The 19,109-nt window shown below is 41.1% G+C and overlaps 1 protein-coding gene across 1 annotated transcript; it reads right to left on the bottom strand.

The window, feature by feature from the left end:
- Window positions 1-2,021: 2,021 nt before the first annotated feature.
- Window positions 2,022-11,862, bottom strand: lclat1 (lysocardiolipin acyltransferase 1). Its single transcript, XM_070920838.1, has 6 exons — window positions 11,681-11,862; window positions 7,333-7,500; window positions 6,699-6,897; window positions 5,853-5,999; window positions 4,299-4,415; window positions 2,022-3,321 (listed from the first exon to the last, which is right to left on the bottom strand). The coding sequence occupies exons 2-6, from the start codon at window positions 7,498-7,500 to the stop codon at window positions 2,795-2,797; spliced, it is 1,158 nt and encodes a 385-aa protein (XP_070776939.1). The 5' UTR covers window positions 11,681-11,862; the 3' UTR covers window positions 2,022-2,794.
- Window positions 11,863-19,109: the final 7,247 nt, after the last annotated feature.

Genomic DNA, 19,109 nt, shown 5'->3' with positions numbered 1-19,109 from the left:
GGAGTGGGGGGCGGCATACCAAAAAAAGAAACAGGAGCATAATTGCACCCTTAATTGGCCCATGATTCATCGTCCCTGCGCAGCTATTTTAGTTTATCCTCGCCTTTTGTCTTGTGTTTGATTCCACGGGGTGTCAGCATCACGCCCCCTATCTATCCCCTCAGGAGAGCAGAGACATAGAATATAGAAATAAACTTCTCTCTTTCCATCACTCTCTCTTCACACACACAAAAGGAGTGACATCATTCTGTCAGTGGGAGAAAATAGCATGCTTTCCATTGACATCACTCTACATCCCGTTGCTAGGAGACAGGGGAGTCAACATTAGTTACTATGGCGACTGCACTTCACCTTCAAAGCTCCTGACCTTTTTGGTTGTCTACGATAAGACTTGAATGTGTGTGCGTGCAAAATAGACAAGGCAAACTGTGGCCCTAGTGTTGTGTAACATGAATGAGCATTCAAGGTCTTGTTGACTCATTCACTGCAGTGTAGTGATTGTTATAGTACCTTCTAGATTAAAGGACTGCCGAGACAATTGCTCTGCAGCAACTGTAAATGTCAAGAGTCAAAACATGACAGTGTAATGGAAGTGTTCTACATGAGTGGAACGCTGAATAAATGAAAGAAATCCTACCGTCACAATTCCTACGTCACGTAACGTCACACTATAATGTCAGCAATGTCTTGACATTTTAAACTGATTTTAAACCTACAATCTAATGACATGATCATTTATCAAAAGGTCAAGTGAGGTTACAAGCAGTATCGGTAGTAAAGTCAATTGTCAACACTTCCTAAGTTGGCCAAAAAATGAGAAAGAACAATGACTGGAAACGTGTATGAGTTGGTGTATATAGTATATTTATTTATATATATATATATTTCCTCCTTTAAGAGACGGACTCGCAACAGTGTCCACTGTGTTTACCTGAGGACAGTGACTTTAAAGAGGTCCAGCATCAACAAGTGATTGTAAAATGAGCAGAAAAGAAAATAGCACAAGTGAAAGAGTAATACGTGGAGATTCTAGCTGGTTCAGGGTTTGAGGAAACGGATATAGTACCATGTTTGGTAAACTACTACATGCTGATGATAAAATTGTTAAGACCGCTAGATCACAGTGACTGGAAACAACCCCTTTACACTTTAACTACAGGGGCCTAAGATTCGCACAAACAAGAAAAAACACAACTTTCTATTTTTCGACCGTGAAAGACATTTGTCTCAAGTAGGATTGAAGTGGTCAGCTCGATCACACATTGCACAGTGTTACTGAAAATGCTATTGACTGTCTAAGACACAAATGCTTCATGACTCCCAGAATGAACATTGAAATGGTATTGAGTGGCAAGCAGAGTCAGTCAGTGGCTAAAAGTGTGGTTGAAGTGCCACTCCAATCTTCAATTTCTGTCCTTTTTTGGCACAATTGGAGTAGCTCTCTCAGCTGTCATTCGCTAATTGAGTTTAGCAGACACATCAATGCCAGTCCTCTAGAGAGGGACACATGCAGAGGTGGGCATTACAGGGCTTTTTTGGATTAGGTTGAGTTCAGGGCCAGTTTTCCACTCCAAGTCTGGTCCTCTGTACCACCCTGCACATCGAGGGGTAATGTTGTCCCAACAGGACATTCTTCCACCCCAGCACCACCCACATCCTGCCTCTACAAGGCATCCCCTTCATTCCCAGAAAGGGCACAAAGCTCATCTGCTTCTACAGTTATCCAGACATGATATCTCAGTCAGATCTTTGATCTTGATGAGTTGATGACTAGTGTGTTACCTCAGCTGAGCTGCAGGTAACCTAGCCAGTGGTGGGTGAAGCTGCCCTTCCCTGACAAGACGGACTACTTTCTGTTTGGTTACTTTTTTTTAAATGTTATTTTAAATCATGTCTGCTTTTCTCACCTTTGGCTTTTATGTGCAAAAGCTACTTGAGGAAACAAGCACAATAACATAACTTATGTTTTAAGACCTATACAGTGATAAACATCATCACAGAAGTTTTCTCTAAGGACTAACTGGGAAAGGTTCATTCCCCAATTTGTATAAAAGGGTAATTATACCCAATAAAGGTAAACAATGGTACACATATATACCTGTATATTCCTTAATAATTCTCTGGGAATTATATCAGTCCTTTTCTTTCCTTGCTAGACTAAAGACTACTAATGGGAACAAGTCCCATCAGTCTAATCCAGCTAACTGCAGTGCTGATTTGAATATTGGTTAGAGTCAAGTCATCATATGTACAGGCGTCTGTACTATGGCTCTGCTCCATTATGTATGACACCGATATAAAAACCAAGGGCAACAAAACAAACAATAAAACCAGTTTCAAAGGACATGGCAACAGTGTAACAAATACTAAACAGCATTGTTTCATGACACATATCCACATTGAGGTTCTGAACAAACAACCTTAATAAACACCAACAACATAAACTGATAAAATGCATGACAGCAAGCTAAATAACAGTGATTATACAGGGAGAGGCATACAAAGGGCAAATGACTCGTTATGTGTGATGAATTCCTTGAATCCAACACAGATAAATGTACATAACATTCCTCTTTTTCTTCTTCAACAGAAAGGTAAGCTCTCTCTCCACTGAAGCCATGCATACTGTCAGGAGGTGAACTCATTACTCCCTTTCTAAGGCATGGAGTGCTGGGTCCCTCAAAGGGATCCTCTAGCTCTCTGGACTGAACAGGCCAAGACAAATGAGTCCACAGTGTTCTTGTTAAGCATAGGTGGAAACATATCATTGTCCAGTCAACCCTGTCTTCCAACCTCACTTCATCTTCCCATCCAGAACCTTATTTTTCTCACCCACATCGGCAGCCATAGATTTCCAGTATCGATGGCAGGACAACTCCAGCAGCTCCAGCCCTCCAATCAGCTTCTGCTGGGCCATATACACTCCGACCACAACCAGGAAGTAGAGCCTGAAGGGAGCCCACAACCACAGGCCAGTGAAGCACAGAGCAATGAAGCTGCTCCAGTACAGCAGTGAGGCAGCTTTGATCAGAGTCACTCGCAGCTCCGTCTTACAAGGTGGCACACGAGCAACACCGTCCCTGTCGAAGCCCCGGGGCTGTCCAGAGTAGAAGTCCCTCAGACGGACCTCCTTCTCAGCCCAGCGCTGTCGACACCAAGACTCCAGGTCAGAGGAAGAGGTGGGCAGCGAGGACACTGAGTAGCGGCGGACGTGGAAGTGGATCTCACGGGGAAAAAGACCCAGGATGAGGTGGCGTTCAGTCTGAGGGATGTTCTTGGGGTATGCCACTGTAATATCATGGACGGCATCTAGGTTGTCTCCTAGGAAAGGTGACACAATTTTAAATTATCAAAAGAACAAAACATGCTGATATAATAGTTTAATATAACCAAAACAAGACATCTAACTAGACTCTTTACTTACTGTAAACTACGTTTCAGACATGACACTGCTGGGAGACTTCATATTATCCCTTTTCCACATCCAGTCTGGTTTTTGCAACCGTGTTATGCACCCTTCAAAATCCCAGCTCTTAGCTCCATTACACATGTACCTCTAATTATCCAGGGGCTTAGAGCTTCATCCCCTCACTGCCTTCAAAACTAGCATAAGCTCTACACCATCATCACTGATCTGCGGTGTCCTTACAACACACAGATAGAGCTGAATTAAATATCAAGTGGACCGGATGCCACCTGCCAGCGCCTGCTCCTGTACAGCTCAGCTCTACCACGGTAAAAATAGAGCTGAGAGGGGCACAGTGGACTTGGACAAAGAACAACATGCACAGCATGTCAGTCAGCGGAGAGAGGGAGAGGAGAATGACATCAGACTGATTCACAACACCTGCGTGGAGAGTTAGTGCCATGCTCAGCATCCAGGGCGGGTGGGGGATGAGAAGGCAGGGCCAGAGGTGGTATTTAAGAAGTCTGGAGGACTGCCAGAATTAGCTCATAGGGAAACATGAGAATCTCAGGGGTGTTGTAATGGCTGGCAGCAGGATGAAGCATAGGTCTGAGACTTAAAAAAATAACAGGTATGATCCCTCTTCCACAAACTGCGTCAATGGATTAACTACAATCATCATGATAGCATGTCATTTTCCCATGGTTTTGTTGATAAAATATTCCCATCATGATGGCAGGCTTTGTGTCCTACTTATTTTCTTTGGGACCAAATAAAGCCAATCATCACAAATTAAAAAACCCATAGCAGATGTCTGCTGTTTGACTGCCAACTAACAATAACACTGTTATTATGAGTGGATCTTTGTCATGTTTAACGTTTAACAACTGACCTTTTCGTAGTCTGTCCACAATGAAGGTGAATCCAGTGGTGCGGGGATGCAGCACATACTCAAATTTCGGTAGGCTGTTCTGGGCAGCAAACGCATCACTCTTTGCTCTTGTATTTTCTGCAAAAGACACAGACACATGATAAACCTCTGGCAACTGCATTCACCATATAACGTGTGTGTATTTTTAGTTGCAGGTAAGGAGAGAGGTCCATGTATTATTGTTTTCTAAGCCACAACTGAAAATTAAATTTTCACCTGCATTAGTTAATCTATTGTTTAATAACAGTACAATTATTACATACATTATATTTAAATCCAATGTAAGGTAATTCAAGGTCATTTTAATGACTTAACAAGCCAGCAGTATTAGTCTGCTTATTAATCTATTTGGATTAATTTTTACTTTACTGCTTTACAATCAAATTTCTATTCTGACAAGAAAATGTCACCATGTGTAAATAAACTGTGCAAGACTAATTATTGCATATAAGGCATCCTTATTTAAAAAAGTAGAACTATGCTGACAAGAGATACGATAGCAAAAATAACAGTATATTACTATAAAAATAGCAATAGCAACAATAATAATGTTGGTTACGGGATATGACCACATTCGTGAAATACATCCGCCAGTGACAAACGCTTACGCATTTGTAAAAACCACAGGGGGACATAAACACAAGATGACTGTTTATTAACCAAACATTCCTCAAGAACTTGTTGCAGGAACATGTAAACTATATCATGACTCATTAGTCTTATTATATAACAAGTAGCTGAGGCCGACTTGTAGGACAAAGGGACTATGGACAGACTTTCGTTGATCTCTACTGTGACTTGTCATTCTTATACAATCTTTCATTCAATTCACATAAGCTCTACAGGCTTCAAAAGGGGGCCATGGACATTTTAGAGAGGCTTAAGCACCCATGACCTGATCCTGTAGATGTAGGTCTGTATGTATGTCTCTACAATAAGTATAGAACAGGACAACTTCTGCATAACACATCAGAATATACTGTACACATCCCCTTGTTTCTTGCGTCAAATGAAGCCTTGAGGTTTAAGAGGCTTAAATGCAGACGTATGTGTACATGCAGTCACACACATGCCCAGGCCAAAACATACCACCAAAAGTGAGACAATCTTTAAAGCCCTAAATCTGCTGGCCAATTATGATGTAACTTCACCGGACCCCTCATGACATCATGGTATGTGAAGAGAAGTTAAGCTTCCCCCAGTAAAGCTACTCGGGACTTTGATTGGCTTAATCATGATCTGAAAGGGCATTAGACACTGGTGTCGCTGTTGCTCGTATTGAAAGATCAGAGCATTCTTGCAGAAATGACTGTGTGGGGTGTGCGTCAAGGGATTTAGCTATGCCTTATCACTTTCAAATTGTGTTTGCATAACAGTGTCAGTGCAAAGGTGTAAGACAGGTGCCAGACTGAGCTCTGGAAACTGGTTAGTGGGTAACACAATCTGAGAATAACAGCTGAAATGTGGGCAAATTGTCCCATGAATGGATGGCATGTTGCATTGTTTACTTCTCACCAGTGAGGTCTGTGCCCTCTGGGAACAGTAGCAGCTGCAGGGGCTCTCTGATGTCACAGAAGTAGTCCAGCATGTTCTCCATGTGCTTCTTGTCCTCCTCCCAACGACGCTGAATAAAGATGAAGCAGGCCACCTGCATTGCCCATCCTGAGAAATATATACAATATCTTAATATGTGTAATTGATTGCTTCTCCTGCACAACTGATTCTGTAATCAGATTTTTCAAAGCAGGCAGAGCCTTTGTTTCCCAGGAAAAGCATCTAACATTGGGCCTTTGCCATTAGAGTACCAATGCTCTGTAACATACTGCCTCTGGAAATCAAGTTTGTCAAACCAGAGTCTTCCTACAGGACAAAATGCTTATTTTCTATAAATTAACTATACTCAGACACTAATTAGTAGTGCTGTTGAATTGTATGACAGTTTCTATTACTCTGCCCACCCAATTCAATGAGGGTAAGCTAAATAACAGAAACACCTCTCTGTATAATACAATGCAGTTCAACAGGACCCCAAACTGCATCCTCCAAAATGATCCTACAGTTCAATAAACACCTCTCTAACAACAATAACATAAGATACCTAATAATTGGGCATTTCCATATGATTCTACAGCTCAGAATTTGCGTTATACTGTTCCTCTTTTAAATTTAGATTCAGATATCTCCATTTTAATGATTTTAACTCCTCTACTAAAAGTGAACTGCTTTGCGATGATGTTTTGAAGACACACACACACACACATATATATATATATATATACATATACACATATATATATACATACACACACACACACACGCACGCACACACAGGAAAGGGCAGGGCGCCCTCTGTATACCCACCAAAGCCAGGCACGGCCTTCAGGACAGCCTTAAGGCAGATCTTCTCCAGACGAAGGTAGCTGTACCTGAGTAGACAACACCACAGGAACATCCAGTCCAGACGGGTACGGTGGTTCATGATGATCACACTTCGCTCCCCCGGAATGAAGCCATCGCCTGTTATCACCACCTTCACCCCAAAAACCAGCTCCAGTAAGGACTACAAAAGGGGAGAGACGACGGGATGGAGGGAGGATGAAAAAGAGGTAAAAGAGAGGGATAAATGGAGAGGTAGATGATCGAGGGGAGAAAAGAATGATAATTTAAAAAAGGATGTAGAGGGAGAGAGGAGGGACTGGGAAGATGAAAGGTGGTGAGATATATTTGAGAGAGAGACAAGAGTGAGAGGAAAATAAATTAATAATGTCATCAATTTATGTGGTCACTGTAAACAAGATTTGCATAATTGTTCTCAAAGGCAATCTGACTAAATGAAGTGTACTTCTGACAAACATTTAATCTGATTAAATAGGGAGGCATAAATCAGGCTGAGATGACGCAGACAGATTATTGTGACAGTGTCAAACACAGGTAACTTAAGACCATCTGGCAAATACAGAAGTAGGCTAAGTAAAGGCTAAGCGGGTGTACACACCACAGGCAGGGTGAGCCATGTAGCGACGATGCGGTCAGTGATCCAGCGGTACCAAGCAGGAGACAGCAGCATAAGGGGCAAGACTGGACCCAGCATGAAGACACTTCCAAAGAAACTACCCAAAAACAGGGTCACCACAAAGTACAGGCCCCGCACCGACACAGCCATCTGTGGAGAGATGAACACGACAGAAGATTAGCTGGAATATAAATCAAAGCTAAATAAATAAAATGGTCTTAAGCAGTCAAGCGTGAGCTGACGTTGTTATATTAAGAAGGGGGGATTAAAATAAAATGATGACATTAATGGAATTTATTCCTGACTTGGATTATCGACAGTCTCATCAATAGCAAAGACCGCTGTTCTGTTGTTCCTCTGACATATTTTCCCACAAACAGTGGAAAATCCAGGGCAGACATTCCTAGTGTGGAATGTAAATAGGGGAACCTTTCTGACTGTGGGTGACAAATTGTGGGTGCATGGTCACTAAATCAAGTGTGGCTGTGGCTTCTAAATTATTCACCGACTGTACAGACTGTACAGTGGCATAAACATTTTCTGATGTTCTTAAAATAAAAAAACTGGTGCTAAAATATCACGGCTATATCCACGGAAGCTATCCCTTCAATATATGTGGCTATCTCAGGACATTGTAGGCAATATTGTGGATTATAAAGCAGGACAATATTGGATATTTTTTCCATACATAGTTTCTCAGATTTTCCATAAAATGTAGGCCTACTATATTACAAAATATATAGATAAAGGGATATACAATGACATACTGTATACTGGGACAGAGGATTTTATCCATATTGCTCAGCCTTACCTAATAGGACAATATGACACTTGACCCAGATATTAAAAGTGGAACTAAAAATGACATAACAGACTAATGAAGGTACAATAATTATTTACAACTGATCCTGCTTTGATAAAGACATGAATTATCTGATTACAGCCTTGGTTTGATAATAATATACCCTGATTATTAATTATAAGCCCGTAGTGTGGAAACATTACTAAGCAATTTTGAAAACAGGTGATGTAGTAACTGGTTTTAAATAAAAACACATATACACAAACTGCATAGACACTAATGCTCTAAATGGAAACCATTTAGGTAGACTGAATACTGGGTAAACATGTTTATGACAGTAGCTGCAACATAGCAAAAATACCACATGAGCATTAGATCCGTGAGGGAAGTGAACTGAGCCTGTAATCCTTCTGAAATTCAAAACCAAGTAACAAGACCTTCAATTGTCCAGGACATAGGCTATCTGATAAGTTTAAAGGGGGCTCATCTGGACATGCCTATTTCAATGACATCAGTGGTGACCAATTCAGCTTTCATTGGTAAGGTTACACTTGTCCCTCCCTACATATGGTACATCCACACAGGTGTTTTCACTGATTAGACCTTCTTAAGACTGTGAAGGACCTCTCCCTCTCTCTTGTTCATTGTGTCGCACCTGTTTTGTTGTGCCTTATTAGTACATACCTATACTACCTAAATTACCTGTACATACCTGTGTTGGTGTGCAGGGCCTTTAAAAATGATCCAAATAGCCATAAAGCAAAGTCAACATAAGTGCCCAAATAGATCCATTTATTTCCATGTAGTCCATCCAAAATGTTAATATCTGAGAGTGGATGAACAACACTCTCTCAACAGCAACCAAGTCAAATTGCCCTCAAGCAAGTCACTTAAATGTTTTGATGTGCTGCACTTTTACATGCCGAGACACTTAAATAAAGTGGACACTAACAGTATGTAGCATCTGGATCTATTTCTGTGACTATATAAATATATAAGAAGCAGGAAACTGATGAAAAATGTAAAAATGCAAAGTTACAAACAGACTCACTAATCTTAAGCTTAACTCTAGAGCTAGTCAATTACTTGCAAGTCCCCTGAGATAAAGGTTAAAAGGGGAAATACAGTGAGTCTTGATTTGATTAGGCCCTGGCCTTGCTGATGCAGGGAGTCTGAGCTGATTCTACAGGGAGCCATTTCATCCAGCAGGTGTTTTCTTCACTTATATGAACTGCGGTTCACACCTTTCCACCTCAATTACTGTTATGATTGCAGAGGCCTTCAGTTCACAATACCTGCCCCCAACACTCCCATCATCTTTCCCTCACTGACGCCCTCTGCGGCACCATGACGCAGCAAGTCTCACGGCAGAGGCACCAAAGTGGCTGAAGGTGCATTTAAAAGATGCAAGTGTGTTTGCGTGCATGATTATGCGGGCAATATGGGTTTAAGGGTTACTGGTTTTAATGATGGAAAATGTGAGGCATGAGTGAGGTGAGAAACCAGGCTTGCTCAGCACAATTGCCACAATTAGGCTGTGTCCCCACAAAAACAAAGTACACACCCTTGGGTGGCCACTGGAACAATCAGGCGAGCCTATTCATACATACAGAAAAAAGGCATGACACACCTGGAGCCAGAGATGTGAGAAGTCAGTGGAATTATGGGCATTAAAGTGTTAAATAAACATGTTTTTCTTCCGCTTGGCGTGGACACCTGGGACAAAACACTATTTATATAAGGCATCCACGGAAACACTTTTGTTTCCACACTCCAAAGCAAGTATCACCTGTGAGTTTGATTTAGTCCCATCTAGTTGGGTCGGTTTAACATTTATTTAATCACCATAGTAATGATCCTGAAAGCACTTCCCCAAACACACCATCACATAGCATACACAGCATACTCCTCACAGTCCAAGTCTGAATTCCCTGGCAATCCTTTTGCATTCCTTATACTTTAAGCCAAGAACAGACATCCCAACAGAGCAAAGCAGAGAGGTCAAGCATGTCTAGGCTAAACAATGAGCTTAAGTGGTGTGTGTGTGTAACACAGACAAGAGAGGGAAAGAGAGAGAGAGGGAGAGGACGAACAAAAGTGTGTAAAATTAATTGCAAATAGATTTAAGTGCAGCTCTGTTTTACAAACTAGAGGGCACGTGGAGAGAACAAACCTCTTCAAGAACTTAACAACTCTCCAACTTGCTGTGATAACAAAAAACACGGCCCCTATCGCAAACGTTTTAAAATTGATTCGATTTCTTGACCTTGTAAACATACAAGCAAAGTTTGGGAATCAAGTTTCTCAGTAAGCTTCACATAACTCCTTACATAACTTTTGGATATCCTTTTGACAAACAGACAACCTAAATGGAAAAATATGTAACATTAGATGCATGAAAAAAACAAAAACAAATGGCCAATATCTAACATGGCTTAATCTGCATCCATCAGTTATGCCAAGAGCAAACGGGCTCTTTCACTATATGGGTGGAAAAGGATACAGTATTGGGAGCAGGAATGAAACACAATAAGTCACACATCCCTTTTCAACTAAACAACTGCACAATATAATACGTATTGTGCATGCACACAGTTGAGCAAACAAACTTTTGCATGAAATCTGGAAAGCATTTTGATTACTTCAGACTTATTCTTGATAGTCTCTGAGTATGTGTGTCTAAATTGGTTGGGGTTTATTAACAGCTGCAGCTGCACAAGAAGTCTATGGATGAGTAATGAGTTTGAGAGCAAGGTGCAGGTCAGTGGCTGCTCCGTGGACACGGACTACCACGCCTCGTTGAGGCAATCTAATCGAGACCAATAAGTTGCTAATGTACCGTTATTTATCTTGCACACATTTTCCATGACCACAGGGTGGGGCAAAGAAAGAGGAAGGACTTTAACCAGCAAGACAACACGGGTTAGCCAACGTTTAACTTTAGCAAACGGGTTAGACAAACAGGCCCTAAACGACATTTTCCATGTTCTGTCTGTAAATAATCCTCCCTTCGGTTACCATGTTACTTCGTAAATAATTACTTAACCCTAGTCTTATATGCAAATATAAGAGTGACAACCTTACAGATAAACAAATGTGAGATGATGTGGTGTCAACTGGCTAATGGAAAAGCTAATGTTCTGATGGTTTATGTTATGACAGTTTATGCTCACACAATTTTACCGAGAATGGCCAGCGAGGAGCAAATGTCACCGCATTAACGCACCTGACGTTAACTTACCATTAAAAATGAGGAAACTTGCTGTCTCTATACAGTACAACGCTCACTTGAGACTACACGGCTACCTGCTGTCAGTGCAGGTTATCTTTGGGCTAATGTGCTAACTTACTAACAACCAGGCTGACAAGAACAACAACGTGAATGCTAATTTAGCAAGTCAAATCTAACATTAACATAAAACAAAAGCTAGCTCATGTTATCCTGCTCGTTTTAACATGGCTGGCTATGCACCCACTACTGTCGAATAGTTATCACATGACGTTACTGTCGGATGACAACATACTCACCTTTGGTGTTTTTCCTCCAGAATCAAAGTTTGTCTTAGGCGAGCTTGTTATGTTAGCTCCAATAAGTCCAAACACTTCGTTGCGACATAGCAACTTAGCAAGCCCGCTAGCAGCTTGCTAACGCTAGCTAACAAGCAACTCTTATCAACAATTGCGTAACTACTCCTCCAAGCTGACGCCGGTTGAAACTGTGTCGCAGCCGATCTGTTTTCCGCGATGACCCACGACAACTTCACTTTCTTTGAGTGCCTTTACTTACTAATTTTGCAGCAAAAATGTAGCCGCCTCACCGCTGTGCTAACACGACCTCTCAACTTGTTACCTCTCACCTGTCCTTACACCCGGACATCAACAGGGGGTGCTGTTTGTGCAAGCTACAGTCATCGGCAGCATGTTGAACAAAAGTTGCCATGGTCTCAATGTAGATTTCACGTGCTGAAAGTGACTATGGATGTTATGTTTTAAGGAGTAGTCAAATTACCTGCACTCATATAGTGTTTGTAGGAGGTGCAAAGGGAGAGAGGTAGAAGAAGAAGTATATCAGCAAAATGTACTTAAAGTATCAAAAGTAAAAATGCTCATTATGCATGAAAATGCTCGCTCCTGTGAGTGTTGCATTATTATGTATCATATTATTTGATTATTATTACAGGTGTATTAATGTCTAAGCAGCATTTTAATTTAGTAGCTGGAGGAGGTGGAGCTGCAGTAGCTTTTAACTACTTTATACTGTTGGATAGTTCAGTCTGTAACAATGCATCATATTTTGATAACCGATCATAAGTGAATCTTCACAGTAACTTGTAACTATAGCTGTCAAGTAAATGTAGTGGAGGAAAAAGTACAATATTTCCCTTCAAAATATAGTGGAAGAATAAAGTAGCATAAAATGGCAATACTCCAGTAAAGAACAAGTATCTCAAAATTGTACCGATAGCAGCTGAGGCTTTCAACCTCAGTGCATAATAAACTAAACAACAATCGCGCAAATCTGCAATCCCCAAGTAAGTGAGGAAAGAAAAGTTGATTAGTATAACTATTCTATCACAGCATCATCATTTAAATTAAAAAAAATCAGCAAAACAACATCATTTTAATCATTAATACAGGTTAACAATGAACAAGACAAATCTACAACACTACTCTGAGAAGAAGTTCATCATTCATGCCCCTTGGTTGAAGTGTTTCAAGAGTAAACATCCAGTAGGCTTCACCTTGTTTCAACAGACTCCACCTAATAGCCTACTTTATGTCTGGAAGCTTAACCTTTGCAATGACATGAACGTCTTTAAATCATGATTGAACTCACTGAAATGAACAGCCATATGTCCGTTTCTGTAACTGCTTTTGTGCTCTCTAATCCTCTGTTCAGAGCTTGAGAGGCTTTGCTCATGTTGTGGCATTCTCCGTCAAGATCCCTGTGTTAATAATATGTCAGAACTCATTCAAATCTCAAGCACGGTATTGATGATATACTTCTCGACTGAGTCCCCCAACATAGCCTTTTAAAGCAGTGTAAATCCTAGCATGTGTCATTTGTTTCTTTTACCCACAGTTATGAGCTGTTCTACTGTTACAAATTACCTCAGCATTCAGTGATGTGTGTGTGCGTGTCGATTGGTCAATGTGTCTGAGTGTATCCGAGCATGCACACGTACGCGCTTGTGTGTGTGTATGTATGCTGCTGTGTGTGTGGTGAGTGAGGTAGAGACGGACTGACAGACAGGGTAAAAGAGAGAGTGCACTTAGTCAAACTCAAGACTTTTCCATGACCTGCTCCCTATGGCATGCACTCTATCTGAGAGACTGAGTGAACTGTATAGCTTTGTCAGTATAAACTTCTCAAGGGTCAACGCATCACTTCAGAGGGGAACGGAAAAACTTTGCTTTGAAACAAGCTCTCATTTTTTTAGTCTAGTGCCAACTCACCTTCAAAAGACAAGCACATCCCCATGATTAATGACGCTTGTCCAAGATAATTTAGCAAAAGCAATTTGATCAGGTACTCCTAATCATATTCCCTTGGAGAATTCCAAATATCTAAGTCCTCTGGTAAGAATCACATTCATTTTAATCCCTGAAAAACATAAAACATGTACACTTTAGGTATGTTTGCTGATAAAAATGACAGGGGAGGTGAGCCAAGTTAAATGCAACTTTTCTTACAGTGAAAGTTGGGATCACATTAACAGATAAATGTGGAGACCAACAACATTAACTCATGTTAGACATGCCATTCCACTTACATAAATCCATGTAGGAGAGACAGAGTGACTTTTTTCAGGCATTGGACACTGTGTTTTGGTTTATTTTCAATGGAGTCTATTGATAGCACTTTAACAAGGCTTTATTGAAAAAAAAAAAAAACTCATCTAGTTTGTTTTTTTAAACATTCTTGCCTCTAATGACCTCTTGTGCTTTCTTAGCAGTTCAAAGAGGGGACATGGGTGATTTAATGTGAGTCTTCTTCTCTTTTACTTCACTTCCTCTTCACTTTGACAACATGTCTCGGCCTCACACCTGTAACAGCACATGTACGTTACTGTAATCACTGTCAGTTTCTGTGTCTTTATATCTGTCTATGCCCTGGTCCTCTCCCCTTTCTCTTGCCTCCCTTTTTCCACCCTGGTCTCTAGGCAATAAGGCCAGAGTGGCGGGGTCATAAGCAGTCTATTTATATCAACAACAGCCTATGGAAGAGCAGCAGGCTGTGGCTTAGCACATTAACGCACAAAACTACAGTATAAAGCGGATGACTTGTATTGATCAAAGCTTTAAAAGCTTGAGGATGAGATGCGCCTTACATCACTCTGTTAAATAGAGAATGAGTCCCAGGGTGCTTTGACTCGCCCGTCTGTGCTGTGTCTGTGAGTCCAGCAGTTGCATTGTATCTTCAAAGGCTGGTCTGCTGACGTGCAGGTACAGAGAGCAGTTTGGCAGAGTATTGAGTATGCTTGACTCTGATTAGTTGTGAAGTTGAGGAGGCTTTGTTTTGAATAGCAATCACTACTTCGTGGTCCTCTGTTCTTGATTGGTGTATCACATGGCGCTGTCGGGTTTTCAAATGTCAAATATATTCAGGGAAAGGACAGATGACAACAAAATGAGTTACCTCACCGAGTTCCAAGAGGTCTCTTGCATTTTTTTCCATCCATGCTGTTTTAAGTGTCATTTGGAAAGTACATTAAATTTATGAGGGCATTTTGACACTAAGCAAGTTCCCAAGTGTCATTTCTGCTATGGTTGCATTTTACCTTATCTCATCAAGCCTTATCTAAGTTGCAGAGACAACCAGTCTTTATAACCTGTGATTTATCCACGTCACGGTGCAGGTGTTTTTTATGCTCTACCTCCTCAACATCCTTCTTTTTCCATCCGTGACCCCATCACCTTTTAATCCCCCCTCCTTGTTGTATGCCTCTCAGCGTATCTTACTCTAGCTCTTCCCTTGTTGACAGTGCCAGATATGTGTCTGCGCTTGGTGGGCCGTCTCCAGACAGGTTATAAATAACTAGCAGAGTTTTTGCTTCATGTCCTGAGAGCTCTACTTTCTTCTCACACTTGAGGAACCATGGGAAAAGAATCTTTCCCTTACGCACATGGCACTCATAATAACAGACACCAGTTAGACATAAAACCTCCAAGCACATGTGCCTGTTTGCAAGCTTTGCACAAACACACAGACACAGTTATGCATGCACACACAGAATAAACCTTGGCGGCTTATACAGTAAGGTTGCAGTACAAAAATAGCAAGGTTATAAGAACAGGGGCACTGTTTATAATGAAATGTTAACTTACGTTATATAACCTGCACTGTGGGAATGCAGAGTACATTTCTACTGTCATGTAAGTATGGGAAACTTGCTGAAACAACAGAATGGGATAAAAGTCTGGGAGAGCGAAAAATAGAAAGAACAAGAAAACAACTACATTGGAGGAAAAAAAGTAAAATGAGGAGAGGGAGTGGAAAAAGAGTTCATCGGATAAGCATTATTTTTCTCCTCGTGACATACCAGACTGAAGAGGGAGGGGTTATGTTATGGGCACATGAAGGGGTTGGTGTGAGTTTATGTGTAGAGGAGTGACGGTGAAACAGCGTTAATGTGGACTATAGTTGGGAGTCGGGGAGAATTCAGGGGTTGGCAGGTCAGACTCTGCTGACACACTGGGATCAGCGATGAGATTGTTTCCACTGGAAAGAATTCCAAGAATGAGCTAGAAGAGCTATCAGTGACTTCACTCAGAGGGCTCTGACAACAGTTTTAATACACAGCCAGGCACACGCTCTCACACACATTTAAAGATACTGTATCTCATGCCAACAATGGTGTGCTAGACACACTCCGTTCCCCTATGTCACTGAGTACTCAGTGACTCATCTTACCATTTGCAAAATGAATGCTGTGACCTCTGACCACCAGTAGAGTGGTTAAGCAACTGATGTGTAAGGAAATTACTTTCACACATAGAGATATAAAGATAGATACAAGAGGTAGAATCTGCTGTGAAGATCTGTGAACAGAAACATGAGGGCATGTTCATAAGGCAATATAAGATTAAAGCCCCTGAAAACTTGATTTCAAATTATGACATTTAAAACATAAAATAGCCATAACTAAATAACAATAACATGTAACAGAATAGTTGGACTTATTATGTTTATTCGCTTTCTTGCAGAGAGTTAGATAAGAAAATTGACACCACTCCCATGTCTGTATGGTAGATGCGAAACTGAAGCCAGTAGCTGGTTAGCTTAGCTTGGTTTAGCATAGCTTAGCTTAGTTTAGCTATTTTTGTATGGATTAAACAAACAAGATATAACATGTTAATTAGTGCATTTTAACGTTTATTCATAACACTTTAACATTTGATTTAATCGACAGCGGCCGGGAAATGTAAGCAAATAACCCCACAACTGTCATTCGATTCAAATGTTGCTAAATCCTGATTGGTGCATAGAAGTATGTGACATTTTTCCTTTTCCAAACTGAAATGTCCCACTTTAAACCAGTACGAAATCCAAAAAACTATACAAATCTCTCAAGTAACCAACCTTCTCTAACTTTGGCAGGAAATGCTGTGTTCATGAAGGACCCCATCACTCACAGTAAGAAGCTGGTTGAGAAAATGAGTTTTCAGGGCCTTTAAAGTGAGATCTTTCTGGGTGTTGTAACTGAAAATTCCTGCGATTAAATGGATGATGGAAATACAGTCTAAAACGTAACTCCTGTCAACATTTCTTTCAGCTTCCAGTCTCAGTTTTAGTGCTTCAGGAAGACTAAGAAAGACAGTCAACTTTCAGTTCAGGTGAGAACAGCTCAGAGTGATTCTCAGTCTTTGTCTTTCCTAACCAAACCCAAAGTACAAACACGATCAGCACACTACAAGGCCTCAGGGGTTTTGCTCATTGGGAACAAGTATTTACAGGTCTGTACATTGCTTTATCAACTGCTTTGCCAGATATTACAATTTTCAGTCCAGCTTTGCCATTTTGAACAATAACCTACTTGTGTCACATTTAGTTCTCAATGCTCTACTTTTTTGCGTCATCCGAGTACTGTTTGTAATAAGGCTTACAGGATCATAGCATGACTGCATAACACGCCTTTGTACAATGAATTTATCACATAAGCATATCCGGGCATGCTGGTTTATTTTCTCTCACTTTCTGCTCACTTCTCTAAAATGATTCCTAGTTGCCTTTTTACTGTGACATAAGGTCACAAAAAAAATTTGTGGGAAGAAAACAAAATCCCGGTAACATTTCACAAAACACCCAGTAAAGTACAGAGCAGTTGTAGCCCCCTGCAGTGTAAGAGCTGTTCATGGAGCACTGAGCTGCCGCTGTCCAACCGGACATCCTTCTGGACCAAGGTAGGCATGGGAGGAAGTAAGGGTAGTTTAGAGGAGTGCGTATCTGTTCTTTTCAAGTCTGTTTTGGTGGGTTTTCAGTCCAGGAGGAGAGATTATCGTTTGAGGAAGTGTGTGCCTGTGTGTATTGCTTCTCTTGTAGGAGTGATGCTTTGGTGTCAAGGGCAACAAGATGGCATCACAAATTTTAATTACCAATTACGTTAAAAAAGTCTTTAATTGCAAAGGTTCCTTTGTGAGTTAATCAGCTGAGACGTGGCTGAAGATAAGAGCTGCTCAAAATGTCAAAATGCTGGAAAGAAGCTTCAGGGGCCTCCTTTCATATCTCCTTCAGCCCCCGAAACACAGGACCCTTCTTTATTAAAACTGAAGTATATTGCTTTCTCACTATGCCTTTCTCCAGTAATATTTGAAAGTCAACGCAAAGTTCAGAGGTTTCTGGCTGACGTCACACAATTGCGTAGCTGGATGCAAGTTCAGTCAATCTCTCTAAGGACCGTGGTTGTCCTTTTCTAACTTCTTATGATTTCTTCTTTCCATGATCTCATGACATTTTCCACTGAGATCAAGGAGCAGTTCTTAAGAAAGGGATAAAGGACATTCCTTTTGTAGCCTATTCAGATGTAGCTACTGGCTCCCCAGGCCCGACACGCACTCTCCTGCAGTCCACCATTATCAGCTGGGGGCGGTATTAATAACTCTTTATGCTCCATTTTTTCCAGGAAGAAGGAAGCAGGATAGAATGTCAGTTCATTGTTCCCCTTCCAGGAAGCGACCGTAAGGCCCTGAGAGTACCACCTTGGCCAATCTATCAGGCCCTTGGCCCCCAAAGGCCCTACCGCAGCAACTCTGATGGACTATTCCCGGTACTAAGCAATCAAACTTGACCTAGTGGGTCACTAATACAGTACATAGCAGCAAATCACCTGAGAAGTTTCCATTGTAACAGTGATCAGACACTTTCCATTTATTCCTGTAAATCCCCCAGTTCCCCATTAGAGCTTTTCCACTGAGCCACATTTTATTAGTCTTGTATCATTGTGGTGAGTGTTTATGGGTAGAGCGTGAGGAGTTGCTTCCACAGGCTTTTATACCCTGCACTATCCTCAATATTTCTGTAATTGTAAGACTTCAAAGATTGGTAGGTCAAACCAATGTTCTCCATAATGCTGAGGGGCAGAATTTCATATTCTAAACATGCACATTTTTAAGAAATGAAAGCTGTTCTGTGCTCAGGAATTAGATTTTGTTGTAGCGGAGTCAGATTGTGTGCAAGTTGAAGACAGGAAGTTGCCTGTGGCCTGTTCTCGCTTCTACATATACGTGCATCTCTATTCGTAGAGAGGGAGATGCCAAGCAGGAAGTACGACTGCTTTTCTCTAACCACTGCAGGTGAAGTGCGTGGGGAAAGGAAGGGGGGGTTTCACATAAAGGAAAATGAAAATAAACAGAAGTGTCTTGGAAACAATTTAAATGTGCTTGAAGATTACTCCAGTGAAACACTCATCTTGTACCATAAAAATGGCAGTAACTCTTCATAGTCACACAGTTGGAT

Source organism: Enoplosus armatus, chromosome 15 (assembly GCF_043641665.1).
Source record: "Enoplosus armatus isolate fEnoArm2 chromosome 15, fEnoArm2.hap1, whole genome shotgun sequence".
Taxonomy (NCBI): domain Eukaryota; kingdom Metazoa; phylum Chordata; class Actinopteri; order Centrarchiformes; family Enoplosidae; genus Enoplosus; species Enoplosus armatus.
Note: the sequence above shows the minus strand (reverse complement) of the source record. Positions and strands in the feature narration are given on the sequence as shown.

Excerpts from the sequence above, each read along its gene's own strand:
- lclat1 (XM_070920838.1), bottom strand. The coding sequence starts at position 7,500 with ATGGCTGTGTCGGTGCGGGGCCTGTACTTTGTGGTGACCCTGTTTTTG. Across the intron at positions 6,000-6,698 it reads GAAGGCCGTGCCTGGCTTTG|GATGGGCAATGCAGGTGGCC; the intron begins GTGGGTATACAG and ends TATATTTCTCAG. Across the intron at positions 4,416-5,852 it reads AGAGGGCACAGACCTCACTG|AAAATACAAGAGCAAAGAGT; the intron begins GTGAGAAGTAAA and ends TGTCTTTTGCAG.